General features: G+C 29.8%; 1 protein-coding gene across 1 annotated transcript in view; it reads right to left on the reverse strand.

The window, feature by feature from the left end:
* Positions 1 to 16,672, reverse strand: part of LOC135951967 (227 kDa spindle- and centromere-associated protein) — a 49,317-nt gene extending 32,645 nt beyond the window's left edge. The window contains exon 1 of the mRNA XM_065501728.1: positions 15,173 to 16,672. Within this exon, the coding sequence (XP_065357800.1) occupies positions 15,173 to 16,156 (984 nt within the window). The 5' untranslated portion in view covers positions 16,157 to 16,672. The remainder of the gene's footprint in view (positions 1 to 15,172) is intronic.
* Positions 16,673 to 20,325: the final 3,653 nt, after the last annotated feature.

Genomic DNA, 20,325 nt, shown 5'->3' on the forward strand with positions numbered 1-20,325 from the left:
TGGTTTGATCCCTAGATCGTGCAGTGGAGGAACTTCCAAAAAAGTGAAAATCAATTTTTTTTCATTTGATATTTTTATTTATTGTTTATGTAACATGAAAGGAAATTGGTAAAAAATATTGTGACCGGGCTAAGGTAGGGTGAGATTTTAATTTTTTTTTTTTTTTAATTATTAAATGCGTATAACTAACTATAAGATATACATAAATAGCACACGTTGTAACGTGTTTTATAGGCCTAATCGATGGATTTAATAGATATATCTAAGATATATCCAAACATAAAATTATACTGTACAACACCAAAAAAAATTACAAGGACCGACCAATAATTTTTGATAGAGGAGACAAAAAAAAGACACGTGTATCCGCGTTTTGAAAGTTTACATCTGATTTAAAGTTTCTTCTTTTAAAAAAGACCAAAAAACACCATTAAAACAGGAATTTAAGAGGTTAAAATTTTCCGCAAAAATATTATCCGTGAAATTTTACTATAAGTCCCTGAATACGCCAAAATGGAAAATTTGGTAAATTTGTGCCATTTAAAAACGCAATAAATTAAAAAGAATTCATTCGCTTATCGCTGACATATGATGGGCATTGTACGGCAATGAAATGGAATTGCCTAGAGCTAAAAAAGTGTAATTAATGAATACTTCCTATCCAAATTTGCTATCGAAGGTAAAATTATAGAGATATTAGTGATTTTTAGTTAAATTTTAACTATTTTTTTTTTCTAAATTTTTGGGGTACCTTAAAATAAAATTCTTAATAAATGCGAAATTAACCTTAGGCTCTCTTTTGTTGTGTCTTATTTCCATTAGGTGTATTAATACTTTTTTAAAAAAAAAATGTAAAAATTAAACAAGAACATATTTAGGGGGCTACAAATTTGTTTATTAAATTAGTTAAGACTTGACTTAAAATATTGTTTACAAAAAAAATTCATTTGTACTTAATTTATTTAACAGCCATTTTTAGGGGTATTTTCCTATAAACGCACTTTAATTTATGGGCCACTGTAGCATTATTAATAATGTGTGGATGATCCTTTGTTATGGATTGTTTCTGGAGTTGATTCCACTAATTTTTTAAGCAGATCGGAATCAATTTCCTCCCAGACTTGTTTAATTCTTAGTTTCAGCTCTGTCACAGTCAGTATGATTTCATTCTGGGCATTATTTGCATAAACTTTACGGTCTCCATTGGGTTTAAGTTCGGACTACAAGCCGGCCAGTCCAACAGAGGAATGCCATTTTCATTAAATCAAGATTTTGATTGCTTAGAAACCTGGATTGCAGCATTATCTTGTTGGAATATGCAATCTTCATCCATTTTTTTATCCATAAATGAGAAAAGAGCATCTTCCAACAGTTTCGTTATAAATCGCACTATTCATTTTTTTTGGAACAAAACATATTTTCGACTTGCCAACTGCAGAAAACGTCAGAGAAAATTACTTTTTTCCACTCATCTGTCCATTTCATATATTTTCTTGCGAATTTTAGACGATTTTCTTTATGGCGCTTTTTTAGCATTGGTTTACATTTCGGCATTTTCCATTTTATGTTTTCATCGTTTCGTAATATGTGTGCAACGTGTTTGGAAGTCACTGGAAGATTCAATTTATTCTTTATTTGTGTGGAATTCAATTTGTTGCGAGTTGCTTCTTGTTGTATTAGATTAAGTTGTCTTTTTGTTAGTTTTGTATTTCCCTTTGTAGGTTTGCGAACTCCATAATTTTGATCTTTCTTCAAGAAATTTCGCACCACACTTTCCGAACGATTGATTTTACGTCCAATTTCTCTATTGGAACATTCTTGATCTTTGCAGTAAATTGAGATGGTAGAAAAAAAATAAAATTGATAATATTTTATTTTTGGTAACTTTTTTAAAACTAAATTTCACGTCTGCGTTTATTCGAATCTTCCACTTAAAATAGCACCAAGAAAATTTGATCGCATAATTAAGGCAAACAACAAGAATAAGAAAAAAAACTTGTTTACTTTCAAAAAGTACCGTTATGTTGTCTCTCATTAAAAAAGTTAAATTTAGCTTTTGGATGAGAACAACAAAGATCTAACAAAAATACAGAAAAAAATTAAGTGCGTTTATAGGAATATGCACCAGTTTAGTAAAATTTCACGGATAATATTTTTACGGAACATTTTAACCCCTAAATCCATGTTTTAATGGTATTTTTGTTCATTAAAAAAAAGGACAAAAAAGACCCATGCCTTGAGGATTTAGAGGGTTAACATATTCTACAAAAATCTTCTCCGTAAAATTGTATATATATTTGCTGAACACACTTTATACCTAAAATGTAAGGATCACATGGTTTCTTATGCCGATTAACAATAAGAATTTGCCAGAGTTGGGAAACTTTAACCCCCCCTCAAATGAAATTCAGATGTAAACTTTTAAAACACCGATATGCATGTCTGGTTTTTGTCTCCTCTATCAAAAGTTATTGGTCGAACATTGTAATTTTGGAAAAAAAAATTGATTTTGTTGTATAGTGTTATTTAATTCCAACATAAAACCTACTCTGTTGTACATGGAACATTTTAAAGATTTTCTGGCCTACAACAATAGCCAACAACCAACTTTGGAGGAAAACCAGCAGCCTATTAAAACAAAAATAAGAAAGTGGAAATGGAGTTAGATATGTCACAACCTCCGAAAACTAGACATTGACAAAAAATGCATAGGCTGGAACCCGCAGGGAAGCACAAGCATTTACCCTACTTTGGGACTCAACAGCGACTTTTCTGAGGGGACTGTTGGGTATGTCTTAAGTTTTAACTTAAACTACAATACTCCTCTGCTTTGTCTATATAAAATTTCATGTCAGTCGGATCAGCCAATTAAAAATGACAGATTTATTTTCAAAATATTTCGATTTTGCCCCAGTAGGGTTTCCAATTGGGAAAGATTTCCCGAGAATATTTTTTTTTTTAAATTTTCAAGAATTTCTTTATAAGTTATCTTCTTAAAGTCACATTATATTGGTTGTATGACTTAAAAATGCGGGATTTTTTTCAAAGTTTTAGCTTTTATTTTGAAATATTTGTACAATAAAAATTTATTCAAAGTATTGGCTTTTATTAGTTATGACCAGGGAAACCGGACATATGCTCTAAAAAAAGCGTTTTAGGCGCTTTAAATATGCAGTAAAAACTTTAAAATATGCTCTTAAAATTTAAAAAATATGCTCTTAAAAAAACAAACTTTTACATAATTTTTAACCAAAAAAAATTTACTTAAATTTTCAAATAAAAATCGTTGTCTATTGATCTGAAAACATTTTTATACATAGAAAATGTTCTTTCGACATCAACTGATGTTACAGGAGCAAATTTAAAATACAATATTTCTTTAACACTTAGAACGGTTAAGTTTGAATTCATAGGGTAACATAGAGACGAGACGGAATTGTCAAAAACCTAAGTCAGTTGTCAAAAACCTATCTCTTGCAACAACAAAATACACGCTAGGCAATGTATTTTGTTCTTGTATCAGAAATATTATTTGTTGTATTTTTGTTTGACAAATCGGAGTGTCTCGTCTCTATGTATAATTCTCTATGTTTGAATTAGAACTAAAATTTGATATTTAGATGGAGCTATAAAATAGTGCTTATTTTATATTAAAACAAGTAAGAGAGCTATATTCGGCTGTGCCGAATCTTATATACCCTTCACCTAATTATACTTCAAAATAAAAAATTTAAATATTTTTAGGTGAAAATTTTTTTCCAGTTTTTTCATTTCTTGGATTAAAATTTTTTTCGAATTGTTATTTTAAATTTTAAAAAAAATTTCAGTTTTTTAATTTTTTTTTTTTTTTGGTGAAAAGCCATCTATTTTTCAATTTTGAATTTTAAAGAAAGGAAGTAAAAACCTGCAACACAACAGCGAAAAATAAGTAAGACAAAATTTGTTTTTGATAAACTCAAAATATGCTATTAAACAGTAAAATATGCTCTAAAAACGCAAAATATGACATAAATATGCTCTTAAAACAAATATATGCAAAAATATGTATTTAAGGGTAAAATATGCAAAAATATGCACTAACAAATCGATGCCAAAATTCTTAAATAGTTCTGAAACGTGTAAATATCTTATCCATGTGCTCATTAGACTCACCAGGAAAAACATGCATTTGCATATTTTGGTTTCCCTGGTTATGACCTTTTCCCATTATTCTGGCAACATTTTGATTCCGAGCCAAATGAACTGCTCATCTTTTGAGGCCAAGTATGAATCAAGCCAATATCGGATACTCTGTTCTAAAGTGAAGCGTACCCCGAAGAGAGCGTTCTGCAGCGATCGAAAGTAATAGTAGTCGGACGGATCAAGGCCCGGACTATAAAGCTGGTAAAGCAAAACTTCCCAACAACTTCATGCTGAATAGTTTTTAACAGGTATTGAAACATGTGGCCTAGGGTTGTCATGATGTAATATTACGGTTTCATGTCTGGACGCATATTCTGGGCGTTTTTCGGCCAATGCTCGCTTCAACAAATCTGTTGCGTTGGGTACAGGTTCTTTGTGATGATCTGGCCAGATTTTAATATCTCATAATAGCTAGGACCCTTTTGCTCCCACCAAATTCAGAGCATTACCTAAGCGCCATGTATATTTGGATTTGGTGTCGATTTGGCTGGTTGTCCGTGCCTCCCTGGATCCATTTTTCATTACAAGTAATGATTCGGTTTAAAATTGTTTATGCAAAATCGTCTTTTTGAACCGCATCACAACTTTTGAACCGCACACAACTTTTGAACCGCACAAACAATTTCTTTCATGTTGAAAACGATGAAACCCATTCAGCATAAGCTTCTGTGAGTAATTGTTGTGCTTCAGCGGCACTTTTTTCAAACTAAAAAAACTTCCCATTAAATAAAATTTGACATTTTCGAAGCATTTTTACACCCAATATATTATTTATTTCTAACAGATTATTTTATTAATTCTAACAGATTTTTAGCATAATTTAGTATTAAAAAATTCCCACACAGATTCGTGATAGCAACAAATTGCCAATCGAATGATTCGGTTGCACACATAGAATTAGTCAGTTCTAACAACAGAAAGTCAATTGATAAAGAAGAATTTCAGTTGAAGCAACCAAACTTTTGTTACCCCTTCGAAAATATTGTAGCCACAACTGTAAAATTCGGTCACTAAGATAGAACCATTCGATTGGCAACAAATTCGGTTGCTAGCACGAATCTGTTTTCTCTGTGCAGGAATAGACAGATTTTTTTTAATATTTCCCGGAAATGGAAAAAGTCGGGTATATTAGGAACCCTATGCCCCAGTTGAGCAATATATGCTTATTTTTATCTATTTTAATTAGAGTTGCCAATCGGGACTGATTTTTGAAAATCCCGGGCGGTGGGGATTGAGCTTAACGACTTTCCTGAACATCACTTTGCTATAGTCGGGCATGTAGAATGTCAAAACGCATGAAGAAGGCACAAAATGACAATTTACCCTATTTATTTATGAAAAACGATATTTGGAATATCCAGGGATTCTTCGTTTGGCATCTCTAATTTTAAAATACATAAAATATCTGAATCTTTTGAAACCTTCCGAAATTCATTCTCTAATCAAACTATGAACACAAAAGAGTTTGTAAAATGTTCTTACAATTAGAAAACTTTATTAGCATTTAAAGGTTTAATAAATATTCAAAATTATACTCATAAACAAACATTTCTGATTAGTTTCTGCACAAGTGCATCCTCCATCATCAGCAGTATTATTGCATCATAATGTCATGGTTAATCTACTATACGATATCTACGTACGAGTGCATATTTACAATACCATTGTAATGAACATTATTAACATGATAAATGACAAGTTCTTTCAATTTTCTGCACAAAAAATTCTGCTGTTTTTAGTCATGCTAGACAAATTCTTTTTATTAATAATATTTTTACTTGAAAATTAAAAAAATATGTATTTAAAAGCAATTACATCACTTATTCTAGTAAATATATGTTAATGACCAACAGATTACTTAAAAACCACTTTCAATGGAATTTATTATGGTAACGATATCGTGACATAAATACTAGTTTATTCTCGTATAGTTTTATAGACACAATTTCTCTATTAAATATTTAAATTTCAGTTTTATTTATTTGTATATTTTATTTTTTTTATAGTTTTTGTGCAACATTTTCACCACAACAATTTTTCTTCAATTACTTATTGCTTTTTGCGGTTTAACTGAAAACTGTTTGGTTGGTTAAAGTCGTTTTTTCGCCTCAATTTTATTTTATTTTGATTTTTTTTTTTGTAAATACAATATCACAATAAATAAATTTATTAAAAAAAAAAAAAACAACAACCTATATACATATTAATATTTATATAATAATAGTTTCATAAATCTGTTGTATATTTATGCTTTAAATTTATATGAATTTATGGTTATTTTATTTATTTGGAAAAAAAATATTATAAATTCCAAAAATAAGTTTTTTATAACCACTATCCAATATATTGAATTTGTTATTCTGTTTGTAACACATCAAAATATTTGTCGCAAACCTACATTAGTATATATGTATATTCTAAGTCCTCATAAGATTCTAAGACGATTTAGCTCTGTCCGTCCGTCCGTCTGTCCGTCTGTCCGTCTGTCCGTCTGTCTGTCTGTATGTCTGTCTGTTGAAAACACCATAGGTCCCAAAAAAAGGTGCTAGCTGGCTGAAATTGTTCACAAGTACTCTCTGTTTATATGGTTTGTTTGGGATAATATTGGTCCATGATTTCACTAGCCCTCATACAAATGTACTCTGGAATACTATTTGATCAGGATAATTTTCTGAGTCGATTAAGCGATGTCCGTCCATCCGTCTGTCCGTACATGTAAACCTTGTCATCAAACATGTAAACCTTGTCATCAAACTGGTTGCAATTTTAAAGATAATTCGACGAAAATTGGTACAAGCTTTTCTATTTCGTTAAGAACAAAGCCTATTGAATTTGGTTAGAATCGGTTCATTATTTCTCCTAGCCCCCATACGATTACCCTATCTGAAAATAGTTAAGCCCTCATAAATATCTTAGTTACATAGATATCCAAACCAAATTCAGCACAAATAAGTTTTATATAAGCCCACCCACTCGCACCACCAAATTTTGTGACAATCGGTCCATAATTAATCATTTCTCCCATATAAGGCCAACTTCCGAAATTCACTTTAACTAGCATAAATCTCTAAAAAATGTTGGTTTTCGAATAAAATTCAATACAAATTAATTATATATATACAAAAGTCATGTCACCAAATTTTGTAGCGATCGGTCCACAATTGCTCATAGATCCGATATAAATTTTAAAAGAAAATTGTTTAAAATAATATACTCGGTGTAGGGTATCATATGGTCTGGCTTGACCGACTATACTTTCTTACTTATTTTTATTGCTTTATTACAGGTATAGTTGTGAGTGTGTAGTGTTGTTTTAGTTCCACAAAAAAATTCATATTTATAAATGTGTCGGTAATGAGGTCTACGACAATTAGGTCAGTCACTTATTAGAGTAGTTTTTTGTTTTTTTTGTTTTTGTGCTAGTAAATTTAAATACTCATAAATCTATTTTAATTTTTTTGTTCATGTGAATTTTTAAATTACTTATTTTTGGTTTTCACAGAGAGATTTTTAGTTTGAGTTAGTTTTTAGCAAATATTTTCACAAAATATTTACATATGTATGCATAAACTAGAGCAATTTAGCAGAAAATAGTCAAAATCAATATTATTTAAGCAAACATGAAATTGTTGGTGCAAAATATGATAGGTTGATTTTAAAGTGTTCGGAGGAAATTTTTTTTAAACATTTGTTTTATAAACTTCATGGGAAAAACATTCCTCATTAAACAAGTAGCATTAAAAATGAGACCTAAAACATTAGACCACCGCAAACTGATTTGAAAAATTTTGTGGAGAAAGTATGTTCAAGAAAAAGCTTGAAACTGGATGATGATCATAGTAAAAGATAATGAATAGATTGATTGTTATTACCATAAAGCAGGAGCGGTTCCAGGGGGCTGAAAAGGGGAAAATTCCCCCCCAAAACCAAAAAGTTTTAATATAAAAATTGAAAAAAAGAAAAATTTAAAATAAATTTTATTTTTTACAAAATGGTTGACCTGGATCCGTACCTGCCATAGAGAAATATACATAGAGTATAAACTAGAAAAATCGCAAACCAAATAAATTACTCAAAATGATTACATGGATTTGTTATCGCATAGTTTTTTGTTACTAATACATTATCACCATTTTTGTTTTTGAAAACTGAGTTAGGTTTTTGACAGGAGAGTTTCCTATCTAGTATATGTATTTATCTTTGGTTGTAGCAAAAATATAAGTAAAACAAAGTTTTGTGGATAGGTTTTATTGTGGTTGGCGATTAGTGATTTCGGGGTCAATGAACTATTTTATATTAATATAGTCTAAGAATCACTTTCTGAGTCGATTAAACGATGTCCTTGTAACCTTGTACGAAATGGTCGTCATTTTAAAGATATTATGATTAATAATTTCTTTTCGGCCCAAGAACGAACCTTATTGACACTTAAAAAAACAACTGAAATCGTTCATATCACGTCATATGCTGGAAGTTTTGTATTACTTCTTTAATTCGAACAAGTAAGAGAGCTAAATTCGGCAGTGCCGCATCTTATATACCCTTCACCAAATTATACTTTAAAATAAATTTTTTTAAATATTTTTAGGTAAACAAAATTTAATTTTTTTTTAATTGTTTTTCAAATTTTTTTTTTTTAAAATTGTTTTTAAAAAAAGTTTTTTCAAAATTTTTTTAAAAAGTTTTTTTTTAATTTTTTTTTTTGGCAAAAAAAATGTATGACAAAAAATATTTTTTGATGAAAAAAAAATCGGGTTAAAAAATATTTTTCCTGATTTTGACCCATTGTAGGTCCAACTTACTGTAGCCTTATCTACATCGTTGCAATGGACTTTGAAATATCTATCATTAGATATCCATATTGTCTATATTAATGACTTGTAATCCAGATATAGATAAAAAAAATAGGTCAAAAATAGAGGTTGTCCCGGTTTTTTGCTCATATCTCCGTTATTTATGGACCGATTTTGCTGATTTTAAATAGCAAACTTCTAGAAAGCATGTCTGACAGAATTATTGAAGATTTGGAACCCGAAGATATCTGGGGTCTTCAGAAAATAGATTTCAACAGACAGACAGACGGACATGACTTAATCGACTCCGCTATCTATAAGGATCCAGAATATATGTATATACTTTATAGGGTCGGAAATTAAAAATGTAGAAATTACAAACGGAATGACAAACTTATATATATACAATTCTCACGAAGGTGAAGGGTATAAAAAGTGCAGCTGAAGCACACCGATTGCTCACCAAAGCTTATGGTGAATGCGTTCGTACGAGAGATGGTTTGTTCGACTCTTGAAGTCCAAGAATTGGAGGTATTATACCATGAAGATGGTTGTAAAACTCAACAATAGCTTGCAAAATCATTGGAAGCTACTCAAGCAGCAATTTCAAAACGTTTTCAAGCAGCAGGATTCATTCGAAAGCAGGGACATTGGGTAGACGATTTTGCATGTCCTAAAAGATGCTTGAAAGGTATAAACGAAAATCATTTTTGCACCGTGTCATAGCTTACGATGAAAAATGGATTCATTACGATAACCCGAAGCGTAAGAGATCGTATGTGAAGGCCGGCCAACCAGCCGAATCGACACAAAAGCCAAATATCCATGGCGCTAAGGAAATTCTCTGTATTTGGTGGGAGAAAATGGGTCCTATATATTATGAGCAGCTGAAATCTGACCAGATCATCACAGGGAACCTGTATCGAACCCAACTGATTCGTTTGAAGCAATCATTGGCCGAAAAACGCCCAGAATATGCATCCAGATATGAAACCGTAATATTAAATCATTGCAACTCTAGGCTACATGTTGCAATACCAGTTAAAAAGCATTTAAAATTATGTGGTTGGGAAGTTTTGCCTCACCCGCTTTATAGTACAGACCATTCCCCGTTTGACTACTATTTGCTTCGCTCAATACAGAACGCACTCTATGGCATACGCTTCACTAAGGAACAGAGTATCCATTATTGGCTTGATTCCTTCTTGGACTCAAAACATAATCAATTCTCTTTCGGCTTGAAATCCATATGTTGCCAGAAAGAGGGGAAAATGTCATAGCTAACAATGGCCAATACTTTGTATTGTACAAAGTTTTCAAAATAAGAGCTGAACATTTGGAAAAAACTCGCATTTTTAAGTCATATGCCCAATAGAAACAAGGAAATAACAAAAATAGTTTTAACAGCTTCTTGAATTTTGTTCTAAACGTGATAATATTGGCAATAAAAGTAACAATTTAAGAAAACTTACGTAGAAGTAATTCAAAAAGTGAAAGTTTCAAAAATCATTAAACAAAGAACTAGTTCGGAACCGTTCATTCATTGGCTACGTAACGTTTCAATAAAATGTATTCCAAAATAACAAGTTTTTTAGCTTGATAAATTCTATTTTAACTTGAAACTTTTGTTATCAATCCTTCAAATAACTTGACATTCAAGCTCATTCAAGGCCGTATAGCAGACCTAGTTGTATCATATGTCGGGCTGGATTGCCAGGCAGGGCGCGGTTGATTTCATAATTCTCCTGGACTTTGCTGATTGATTAGCTATGGATGACAGAAATAAGATAGACCGAGCACCCTAGCAAGGTGCTTGTGCAATACGGCAGTTATCATTTTAATCTTAATTTTAATATGTCTACATTAAATGCACATTATTCAAAGTGCGTCGAAAAACACCAAAATATTTCTTAAATATCGTATATCTTCTAACTCAAATTGAAAACTTTTTACCTTTTAAATATGGTTATTATACATTTTTCTTATTTTATTGATTTTTAATAATAGATATTTTACAAAAATTTATTTACATAACATTTATTGTTGTTATCATCCATCAATTATTTTCTTGTATATGCAAAATAATATATATAAAAAATAGTTGTTAAATTATAGTTTTTTTTTGTTTAGTTTAGTTATAGTTTCGTTTGGAATATTTCAACGTTGGTTGGACTTTGCTCAGTTACGCTGATTCCATAATACAAATTTGTGTGTTGGCGGCATCGACGATTTACATATTACGAATTTTCACATTTCCTCACCATTAACAATTGTTTCCCCTCTGGCTGTGTTTGTTTGTTTTTGTGTTTGTTTTTTGTGCGGACTTGAGAAGCTCAAAGTACGAGTATCTTCGAATAATGAGAAATTCCTAGATAAATGTTTGTTTTTGGAAATTTTTATTTGGTTTTCTCTCCATACAATTTTCGAGTTCCTTTATCGAAAAATCTATACGTGGAATGGTGGAAAATGAAAAATTAATAAGTTTGTTTATTTAAGACAATAAGTACAAACATAAAATGTGTAAAACACAAATGCTAGAGATTTTGTATAAATTTTTTTTAGGGATAGCCAATGAAATGATTGTGTTAAAGTATTAAGGTAGGGGTCACAAATGTCAAATATTTACTCAAAAAAGCGTAACCACTTTTTTTTAGCAAAAATTTTGATTGACGTGTTTACTCTTACAAGTATTTTGTAAGATCAAACAGCGTCAAATAAAATAAAACTAAATGTTTTGTTTTGAATCGTCCTAAGTAAAAAAGTTTTTAGAAATAAATAAATGAATTCAAATATATTTTATTTAGTGGTTACGTCTTTTTCATCAAATATTTGCCATGTGTGACCCTACCTTTAGTTTAGTTATATCTAAGAAGTAAATTTGTACAAGTTACGAAAAGTTTTTCCGTAGCAAAATGATTAACTTTGGTTTATTGTAATTAATTTTATTTGTTTAAAGTAGTTGAAATTGGTTTATATTTGTAAAATTTACAAGTCTCGAAAAGTTGTTCATACCAAAACAGCTTATATTTGATAGACAATATATACATAAATGCTTAACTCCTCCTCTATAGATATTTAATAGTTTTGTTCAGATCGAACCAATTGTTAGGAAATTCTATATTTATTATAATTCATTTTAATTTAGGAAATAAATCTCGCATTGCTAAATGACATATTCGATTGACATGAAATTTCATATAGTCGCAGCAGAGCTGCATTTACGATAAAGTATTAATGATAAACCCCACAGACCAATCTGGAGTACCACTGTAGGCTATCAAAGAAGGGCACCTAAAAACATGCAAACTTTTTGAAACGCTTGCAAATTGGTTTGTTTGTTGGATATATTCCTAAAACACTCAATTCTTACATGTGCTATTTATCTCTTATAGTTAACGAGTTATACGCATTTGAAAATTCAAATTTAAAAATTTCACCGCACACGTCGCACATAATTCATGACCGATTTCATTCAATGTCGATTACCAACCCAACCCAAATGTGGACTTTATGGACATAATTCCTAAAAAAAACTAAAATTGAGATTTTTGTTTGTTTTTTGAGAATTGCGGAATTTTATTTTCATAAATCCTGTATTTGTATTCAGCTTTATATTTGCTATTTAAAAATGTACAGAAGTAACAAATTTCATTGCGATATGTTAAAAAGCCAACCTTTGTAGGAATTATTCTACAATTTCTTTAATTTCTTACACTCTGTCTAAATATTTTTATATTCAATAAAATTAACTCTTTTCTTTAGAAAAAGCTCTTTCCAATTTTACGATAAAAAATTTCAAATAAATTGTTTGTACGAGTTTAAAAATAATAATTACTATATAGAAAATTCTAACATAAAAAATGTGCCCAATTTTTAGTAAGCCTCTTTCACAGGTTGTTTCAAACATAGATAATTATACATAGAGACGAGACACTCCGATTTGTCAAACAAAAATACAACATATCATATGTCTGATACAACAATAAAATACATTTGCCCAATTCACAATCGGTGTCGGAGTATTGTAACATAGTATGTCGAAATTTTTTTATTAATATTTTGTTTTTGTTTCAAAAAATTTTTTTTGAAAAATATTTATGGCAAACAACTTACAACGCTACGACTCCGATTGTGAATTGAGCAATTGACTAGCATTTATTTTGTTGTTGCAAGAGTTAGGTTTTTAACAACACACTTAGGTTTCAAATTTATCCCATTTTAAATCGAAATTTACAATTTACACTATTTGTTTCAAAATTCGCTCAATAAGTTTCAATATTTCGTTTGTTACAACTATAACTGTTCTCTTTCCATAATTACCCAAATTTATATCGAAATTTCGGATTTTATCTATTTGTTCCAAAATTCATTAACAGAACTTTGCTCAATAATTTTTAATATTTTGGTCATATTATATCAAAAATTGGAATTTTTTCCTATTTGTTCTAAAATTCATGAATAGAATTTCTTAAAGATTGAATATTTCGATTGTCACAGCGAAACTATTATTTCTGTATAATTTCCCAATATTTAAATAGAACGCTTTAAACATTGCGACCCTAACTGGAATTTTTGAGGTTTTGGCAAACAAATCGAAATTTTAATAAAACACAAATAATTTTGTCCACTTTTAAATTTAGTGATTCTAATTGATTCAATAACGGAAATTTGTTTGTGCCGAATCTTATAATTACTTTACCAAAGTATACTTTAAGAAATTGAAAAGAAACAAAAAAAAAATTTAGTGAACAAAAATTCGGATTAAAAATTATTTTACCCGATTTTGAACCACTTTAGGTCCGAATTTCTATAGCGTTATTTACTTTGTTGGAAAGGTATTTGTCATACCATTCATTTGATACCAATATTTTCTATATTCATGACTTAGTAATCGAGATATTGGTAAAAAAAACTCCGTATTCGTAATTTTTGTTTATATCTCAGCCATTTATGGGCCGATTTGAATTAGCAACCGAATCAGAGCTATACCCGATATATTGATGTTTCAATTAATACTTTAAGTTTTTTCGGGGCTTCATTTCAGACAAAAATGAGTTTCAAAAAGTAAATAATTCATCAAACACCAAATTAAAAAAATACAAGTAAGAGAGCTATATTCATAGCATAATAAAACTTTAAACTTTAAAACATAAGTTTTTAAATTTAAACAAAATTTTAAATTTTTCAAATTAATTTTAATTTAAATTTTTTTTTTAAATTTTTTGAAAAAAAAAATATGACAAAAACATTTTTTGGTGAAAAAAAAAATCAGGTTAAAAAATATTTTTTTTCCAATTTTGACCCATTGTAGGTCCAACTTACTATAGCATTATATACATCGTTGCAATAGACTTTGAAAAATCTATCATTAGATATCCATATTGTCTATATTAATGACTTAGTAATCCAGATATAGATAAAAAAATGTCCTGGTTTTTTTGCCTATGTCTCAGCCATTTGTCCGAACCGGGTCTATAGCGAATATATTGATGTATAAATCATGTATGTATGTTATTTGGGGGCTATGGAAAGATGAGTTCAACATACAGACAGACGGACATGGCTACATCGAATCCGCTATCTATAACGATCCAGAATATACATCCTTGTGGGGACGTAAATTAAAAATATAAAAATAAAAATTACAAACGGAATAACAAACTTTAATATACCCTTGCCACTAATGATGAAAATCGAAAATATATTTAAAATTCAAAAAGACTTTCTCTTTAAAATATTAAATGCATAAAGAAATACACATAGAGCAGAAACTAAGAAAAAACTCAAACAACAAAAATACTCAAAATCATCACACATTCGAGTGTTGTTTTTGTTTTCACATAATTTTTTTTACAACTGAGTTAGGTGTTTGAAGGAAGAGTTTCCGATCTATGTGTATTTATCTATGGCTAAATGCTTCAAAAATGCTTTGTTTATACACATGCATTATGTTCTACAATTATTATCTACAAAGAATACTATTTGTTCTTTGTTCTGTAATTTCACCATCAATGATTAATACCAATTTGCCAGCCAGCCATAAAAACGTAAACAAAATTTATAACACAAGAATAGTTTTATGATTGTTTATAATTCTTAGGAATTTAAAAATTTGTTTACCCAATAATGTTTCAACAAAGTATTGAAAAGAAAAAGAAAAAACGAATATTTACATTAAAATTCCCCTTTCAACTCACCTCATTGCATTGTTCTTCTTTGACAGCCAACATTTGTTTGCAGCAAGCAATGACCTCTTTCAAAGTAACGACTTGTTTCTGCACCACCGCCAATTCGCCACGCAGCGAAATGTTCTCCGAGTTGGCCATTTGCAAAGCCAATTGGGCATTGGCCAATTCAATGTTGGCATGACGGCTGCGGCTTAAAGGATCCTCATCGTCACTCAAACTATTGCTTACAGCGGCACAGGCACCTTCAGTTAAAGCCATAGAATCTGGGATAAGTGAACTTTCTTCTATATGTTCGCCACTACGTAAACGTTTATTAACCTCACGCTCCAAATCCAATTGACGTCGTAGCGTGGCAATTTCATCACGCAAATCTTGTACTGCGTTCTGGCGTTGCAAACGTTTAGAGCGCAATTCCTCTTTGAATTCCTCCAAAGATAATTCTTTGCTGATGCTGCTGCTGCCTTCGGTTTCGCCGTAACCGGTTTTGCTTTCTTTATCACTAGTTTCACTCAATTTGCGTTCTCTTTCGGCCTGTTCTTCTATTTCTTTATTTTTGGCATGTTCGTTCAATGTCATTTTAATTTTATCAGCTATTTTATGCAAACGATCGAAATTTTCCTCTCCCTTGAAAACACTTTCACTTTCCGCCAACGAAATGCTCTTCTCCAGTATAGCTTCTGGAGAGGGTGTAAATACCGAGGTCACATTGGGCACTTGATCCAATAACAAATCGTTATTTTCCACCTCAGACCACCAAGAATCATCGACTTCTGGCTGCTCATCCTCGGCATCAGTTTCGGATAAACGTACACCCCGATAAGAGGCTGATCTTTGTGGAATTTCGGCTTGGTTTGAATTTACGATGTCCTTTTGCGTTTCCATTTCCAATTCGTTTTGCATGTGTTGAGTTGGGGAACTTTCTAAAGGCATAATTGCTGTATTCGTCGTTGTTGAGGTTGGTTCTTCAAAGCTATTTGATTCACTACTGGCCATTGTAGCAACAATGACTTTGTTATTTATGTAAAAATTTTACTCTTTCACTGCCCCCGGGGTAAAGGCTACTACAATTTAATAGATTTTCTTTTTCTTTCTTTTAAACAACAACAATTGTTCTAATTTTTATTTTATTTTTCTTTTTTTTCGCTTAAACAAAAACAACAAAATGTACAATATATGAATAAATGTGCAAGAGAAGCAACAAAAAACAAAGGATTTCTTATGGTAAATTGCGTTTCAAAATCGTTTTAGGGTTTATTCGCTTTAATTATCTGTATTTCGGTATCTTTGTTTTTGCCTCTATCACACCAGCATCATTATCGTCACGATTTTTATTTGAAATTATTTTCAAATTTCAACACAATTCTAGTATAGATAAATTATTTTGAATTTCATTTTCTTTTGCTTTTCAAATCACCAACACAATACAAAGGTTAAATATATTTTTTTTTTGCTTTCGGGCTATTAAATAATTTCAAATTCTCTAATTATTTTCTTCACAAATTTAATATAAAAACTTTAATATTTTTATAATTTATTTTTTAATTTAAGTTTTTTTAAAAAATTAAACACTTTTTCTTTAATACCTCGTTTTTATTTGAAATTTTTTAATTTTAATATTTGTGTATTTTTTCTCTAAAAATTTCCATCTTATCGCCAGCACTACTCGTGAAAAACTGACGGTTGAGGCTATTTTTAAAAATAGTATTTTCGAAAAATGAATTTCAAAATTTGTTTTTGTTATTTGTGTGTTTGTTTAATTTTTTTTAGTTTTTTTTTTGGCTTTTCATTTTCTTTTATATATATATCTTTACTTGTTTGTATAGCTATCTACAGCAATCTGTCTGTGTTATTCGAATATACACACTTTTTCGATCTTGGCATCAGCTGAAATTTTGAAAAAAACATTGTATTTTCGTTGTTTTGTGTATTGAGTGTGTGTGTTTCAAAATTTCGTTTGAAAAAAACATGATTTTATAACATATGATTTCAATTTTCAAAAGCAACAAAATATAAACCAAATAAATAAATGCTAAATACCTGCACACTTACATATATTTTACTGGCTATTAAAAAAAGAATCATAAGAATTACTTCTGAAAATATTTGCTTAAATTTTCCATTCATTGGGATTAAATATGGAAATTCTTCTTTTTTCTAATATTTTAAAATAATTATTTGGGATTTATATGCTTAAAATGATTTTAAATATATTAAGTAATTTTCATTAGTAATTGTTTTTTTGCTTATTTAGTATATTAGAAAACATTAAAATCGGTATGTGAGAGAAATCGGGTTTGAAAATAAAACGATTTGAGGGAAAAAAAGGATATGGTGTATTTATTATTTTCGTTTTAATTTTTGACCATTTTAAATATGGTGTTGTAATCCAAGTCAAGTGAACCAACTTTTGAACTGTCTTCCGATCGGAAGGAAATTTGCACCAAGGTTAGTCCTATTGAATAGTAATTCAATAGGAATAGTAATTCAATAGGACCACATTATTTTAAATTATTAGAAATTTGACAGCTGGTCGTCTACCCATAGCACTTCTCTTGTGGGAATCTCAAAGTAGGGCTCCTAACACATGAATAATTTTCAATGCTTGAGAACTTTTTACGATTTTTTCACACTAAAATATATATGGGCGATTTCATGTCAAACTTTTTAAAACGATGTCTTTCGATCGGGATGAAATTTGCACCGAAATTAGTTCAGAGATAATTGTCCAACAAAATCTGAAGAGAACTCTCTGATTTATAATTTGACATTTTGACCAAGCAGGTGTTTTTTCTCATCCATGTATCTTATTACCTATTGCTCTTATCAAAATGTCTACCAAATAGTTTAGATAACTATTTCTTCAATCTTTCAAAATCGGCCCTTTACTCTTCCAATTTTACACATTTTACATGTGTTTTGTTTTTGTAAAAATGTTTGTTACAATAACAAAACAAATGTAAAATTTGCACATACAATTTTCTGAAAATAAGCGAATTCACTTAATTCTGAATAAAGTCGAAAATAATCCGTCGATTTTTATGATTGATATCTAATTTTGTTGCTATTACATGTGGCTTTGCGATAAAGCCATAAATCTAAACAATTTCTGCCGTTTTCAATTTTTCATGATTTTTTTAAAATAAAAAATTGGATATTTTTGTATAAAAAATATATTTTTTGCTTCAATATTCAATTATAACTCAGAAACTACTCAGCCGATTAAAACGCAATATATATGTAAAAATTTGTACATATCATGGGGAAAATGCTTTCAATATTCAATCAATCGAAAGAAGAACAATAACTACTCAATTTTTTGTATATAAAACATAAAAGTTAAATTTTGTGAAAATTATCGAATTCACTTAATTGTGAATAAATTCGAAAAGAATCAATCGAGTTTTATCTTCGATATCTCATTATGTTGGTATTATATGCGCCTTTGCGAAAAAGTAATAAGCCTGAACAAGTTCTGCCGTTTTAAATTTTTCATGATACAAAAATTTGCTATTTTCACGTAAAAAATATATTTTTTGCTTCAATTTGTTATTATAACTCCGAAACTACTGAGCCGATTAAAACGCAATATATAAACAGATTAAAGATTATGTAAATTTTAACTTTTTTACGTTTACTTCAATAATATCGGAATAACCCTTTTTGAGTTATCATAAATTATGCGGAGAAACATCTAAAAAAATTCACAATTTTAGAAACAAATTTTTTTTAAAAAAAATCTATCAATAGAATTTAAAAATTTTACCATTTTTGTAATTAGGTAACCATGATGCCTCAAATCTATATAGTGGTTAGTGAAGCCTTTTTTTCCTGTTGACCTGTGTTATTATTGGTCAGCCAAATTACATAAAATTGTAACAGACAAAGTTTGAAGAATCTCGCAATTTTAGTTATCCAGATATTCAAAATTGACTATGTACCTTCTATGGGAGGTATCACGCCCACTAATCCAATCCCAAAAATTTTCAGCCAAACCATGTGAATTGATAAAAGAGCTAGTCGGACAAAGTTTGAAAAAACTTGTCCTATACTTTGAATACACGCAGAGAAAAAATATAGTTGGGCATGGTTACTGTAACCATTTCAATATTGTTACAAGTTTTTTAACTATATTATGGTCACAGTAATCATTTACATGATTGTGGTAACCATAATATGATTAATTTACGATTCACATGATTGTAGCAACCATATATATGGTTACAGTAAACAAATATATGTTTGTGACAACCATTCATATGATGAAGGTATCATATTATGTTGCTCTCGGCTTAAGGCTTATCATAATCTGAGAACAACATATTATGATAAAACTATTCATCATAAATATGGTTGCCACAAACATATATTTGTTTACTGTAACCATATATATGGTTGATACAATCATGTGAATCATAAATTAACCATATTATGGTTACCACAATCATGTAAATGGTTACTGTGACTATAATATAGTTAAAAATCTTGTAACACTATTTAAATGGTTACAGTAACCATACCCAATTATATTTTTTCTCTGCGTGTAGGAGGTGACTCACCACCTGTTCCGACCCTCCCATTTTTGGTTAAACCAAATTTAATTATTTAAATTTTGAAAACTTTCACAATTATAGTTTCCAGATATTCGAAATTACTTCTTTCTTTGTATGGGAGGTGCCACGCCCACTAATCAAATTTCACTTATTTTCAGCTAAATTCCGTACAGTAATAAGAAATTTATTCGTAAAAAGTTGAAATACTTTTACAATTATAGTCCTCTAGTTATTCGAAATTAATTATTTACTTTGTATGGGTGCTGTCACTCCCATTACCACCAATTTTCAGTCAAACTATGTAAAATGTAAAGGGTGTTATTTGGGATAATTAACTTTGTATGGGTGATGCCGCGCCCATTTATCCACTTTCAGCCAAGCTGCACCTAAAATATATTTTTAGATCAACTACTATTACCAACCTTTTATTGAATACTATACATTTATGAATTCTTCGATCTCACAATTTATGTCTAAAAATGTAGTATTTTACAAAAACTAAAATTAACGCTTTTGTTTAGAAAACGCCGTTTCCGATCACACGACCAAAATTTCATATCAATATTTTATACGAGTCCAAAAATAGGTGACTTTAAAGTTGAATATTACAGT

Source organism: Calliphora vicina, chromosome 2 (genome assembly GCF_958450345.1).
Source record: "Calliphora vicina chromosome 2, idCalVici1.1, whole genome shotgun sequence".
NCBI lineage: Eukaryota > Metazoa > Arthropoda > Insecta > Diptera > Calliphoridae > Calliphora > Calliphora vicina.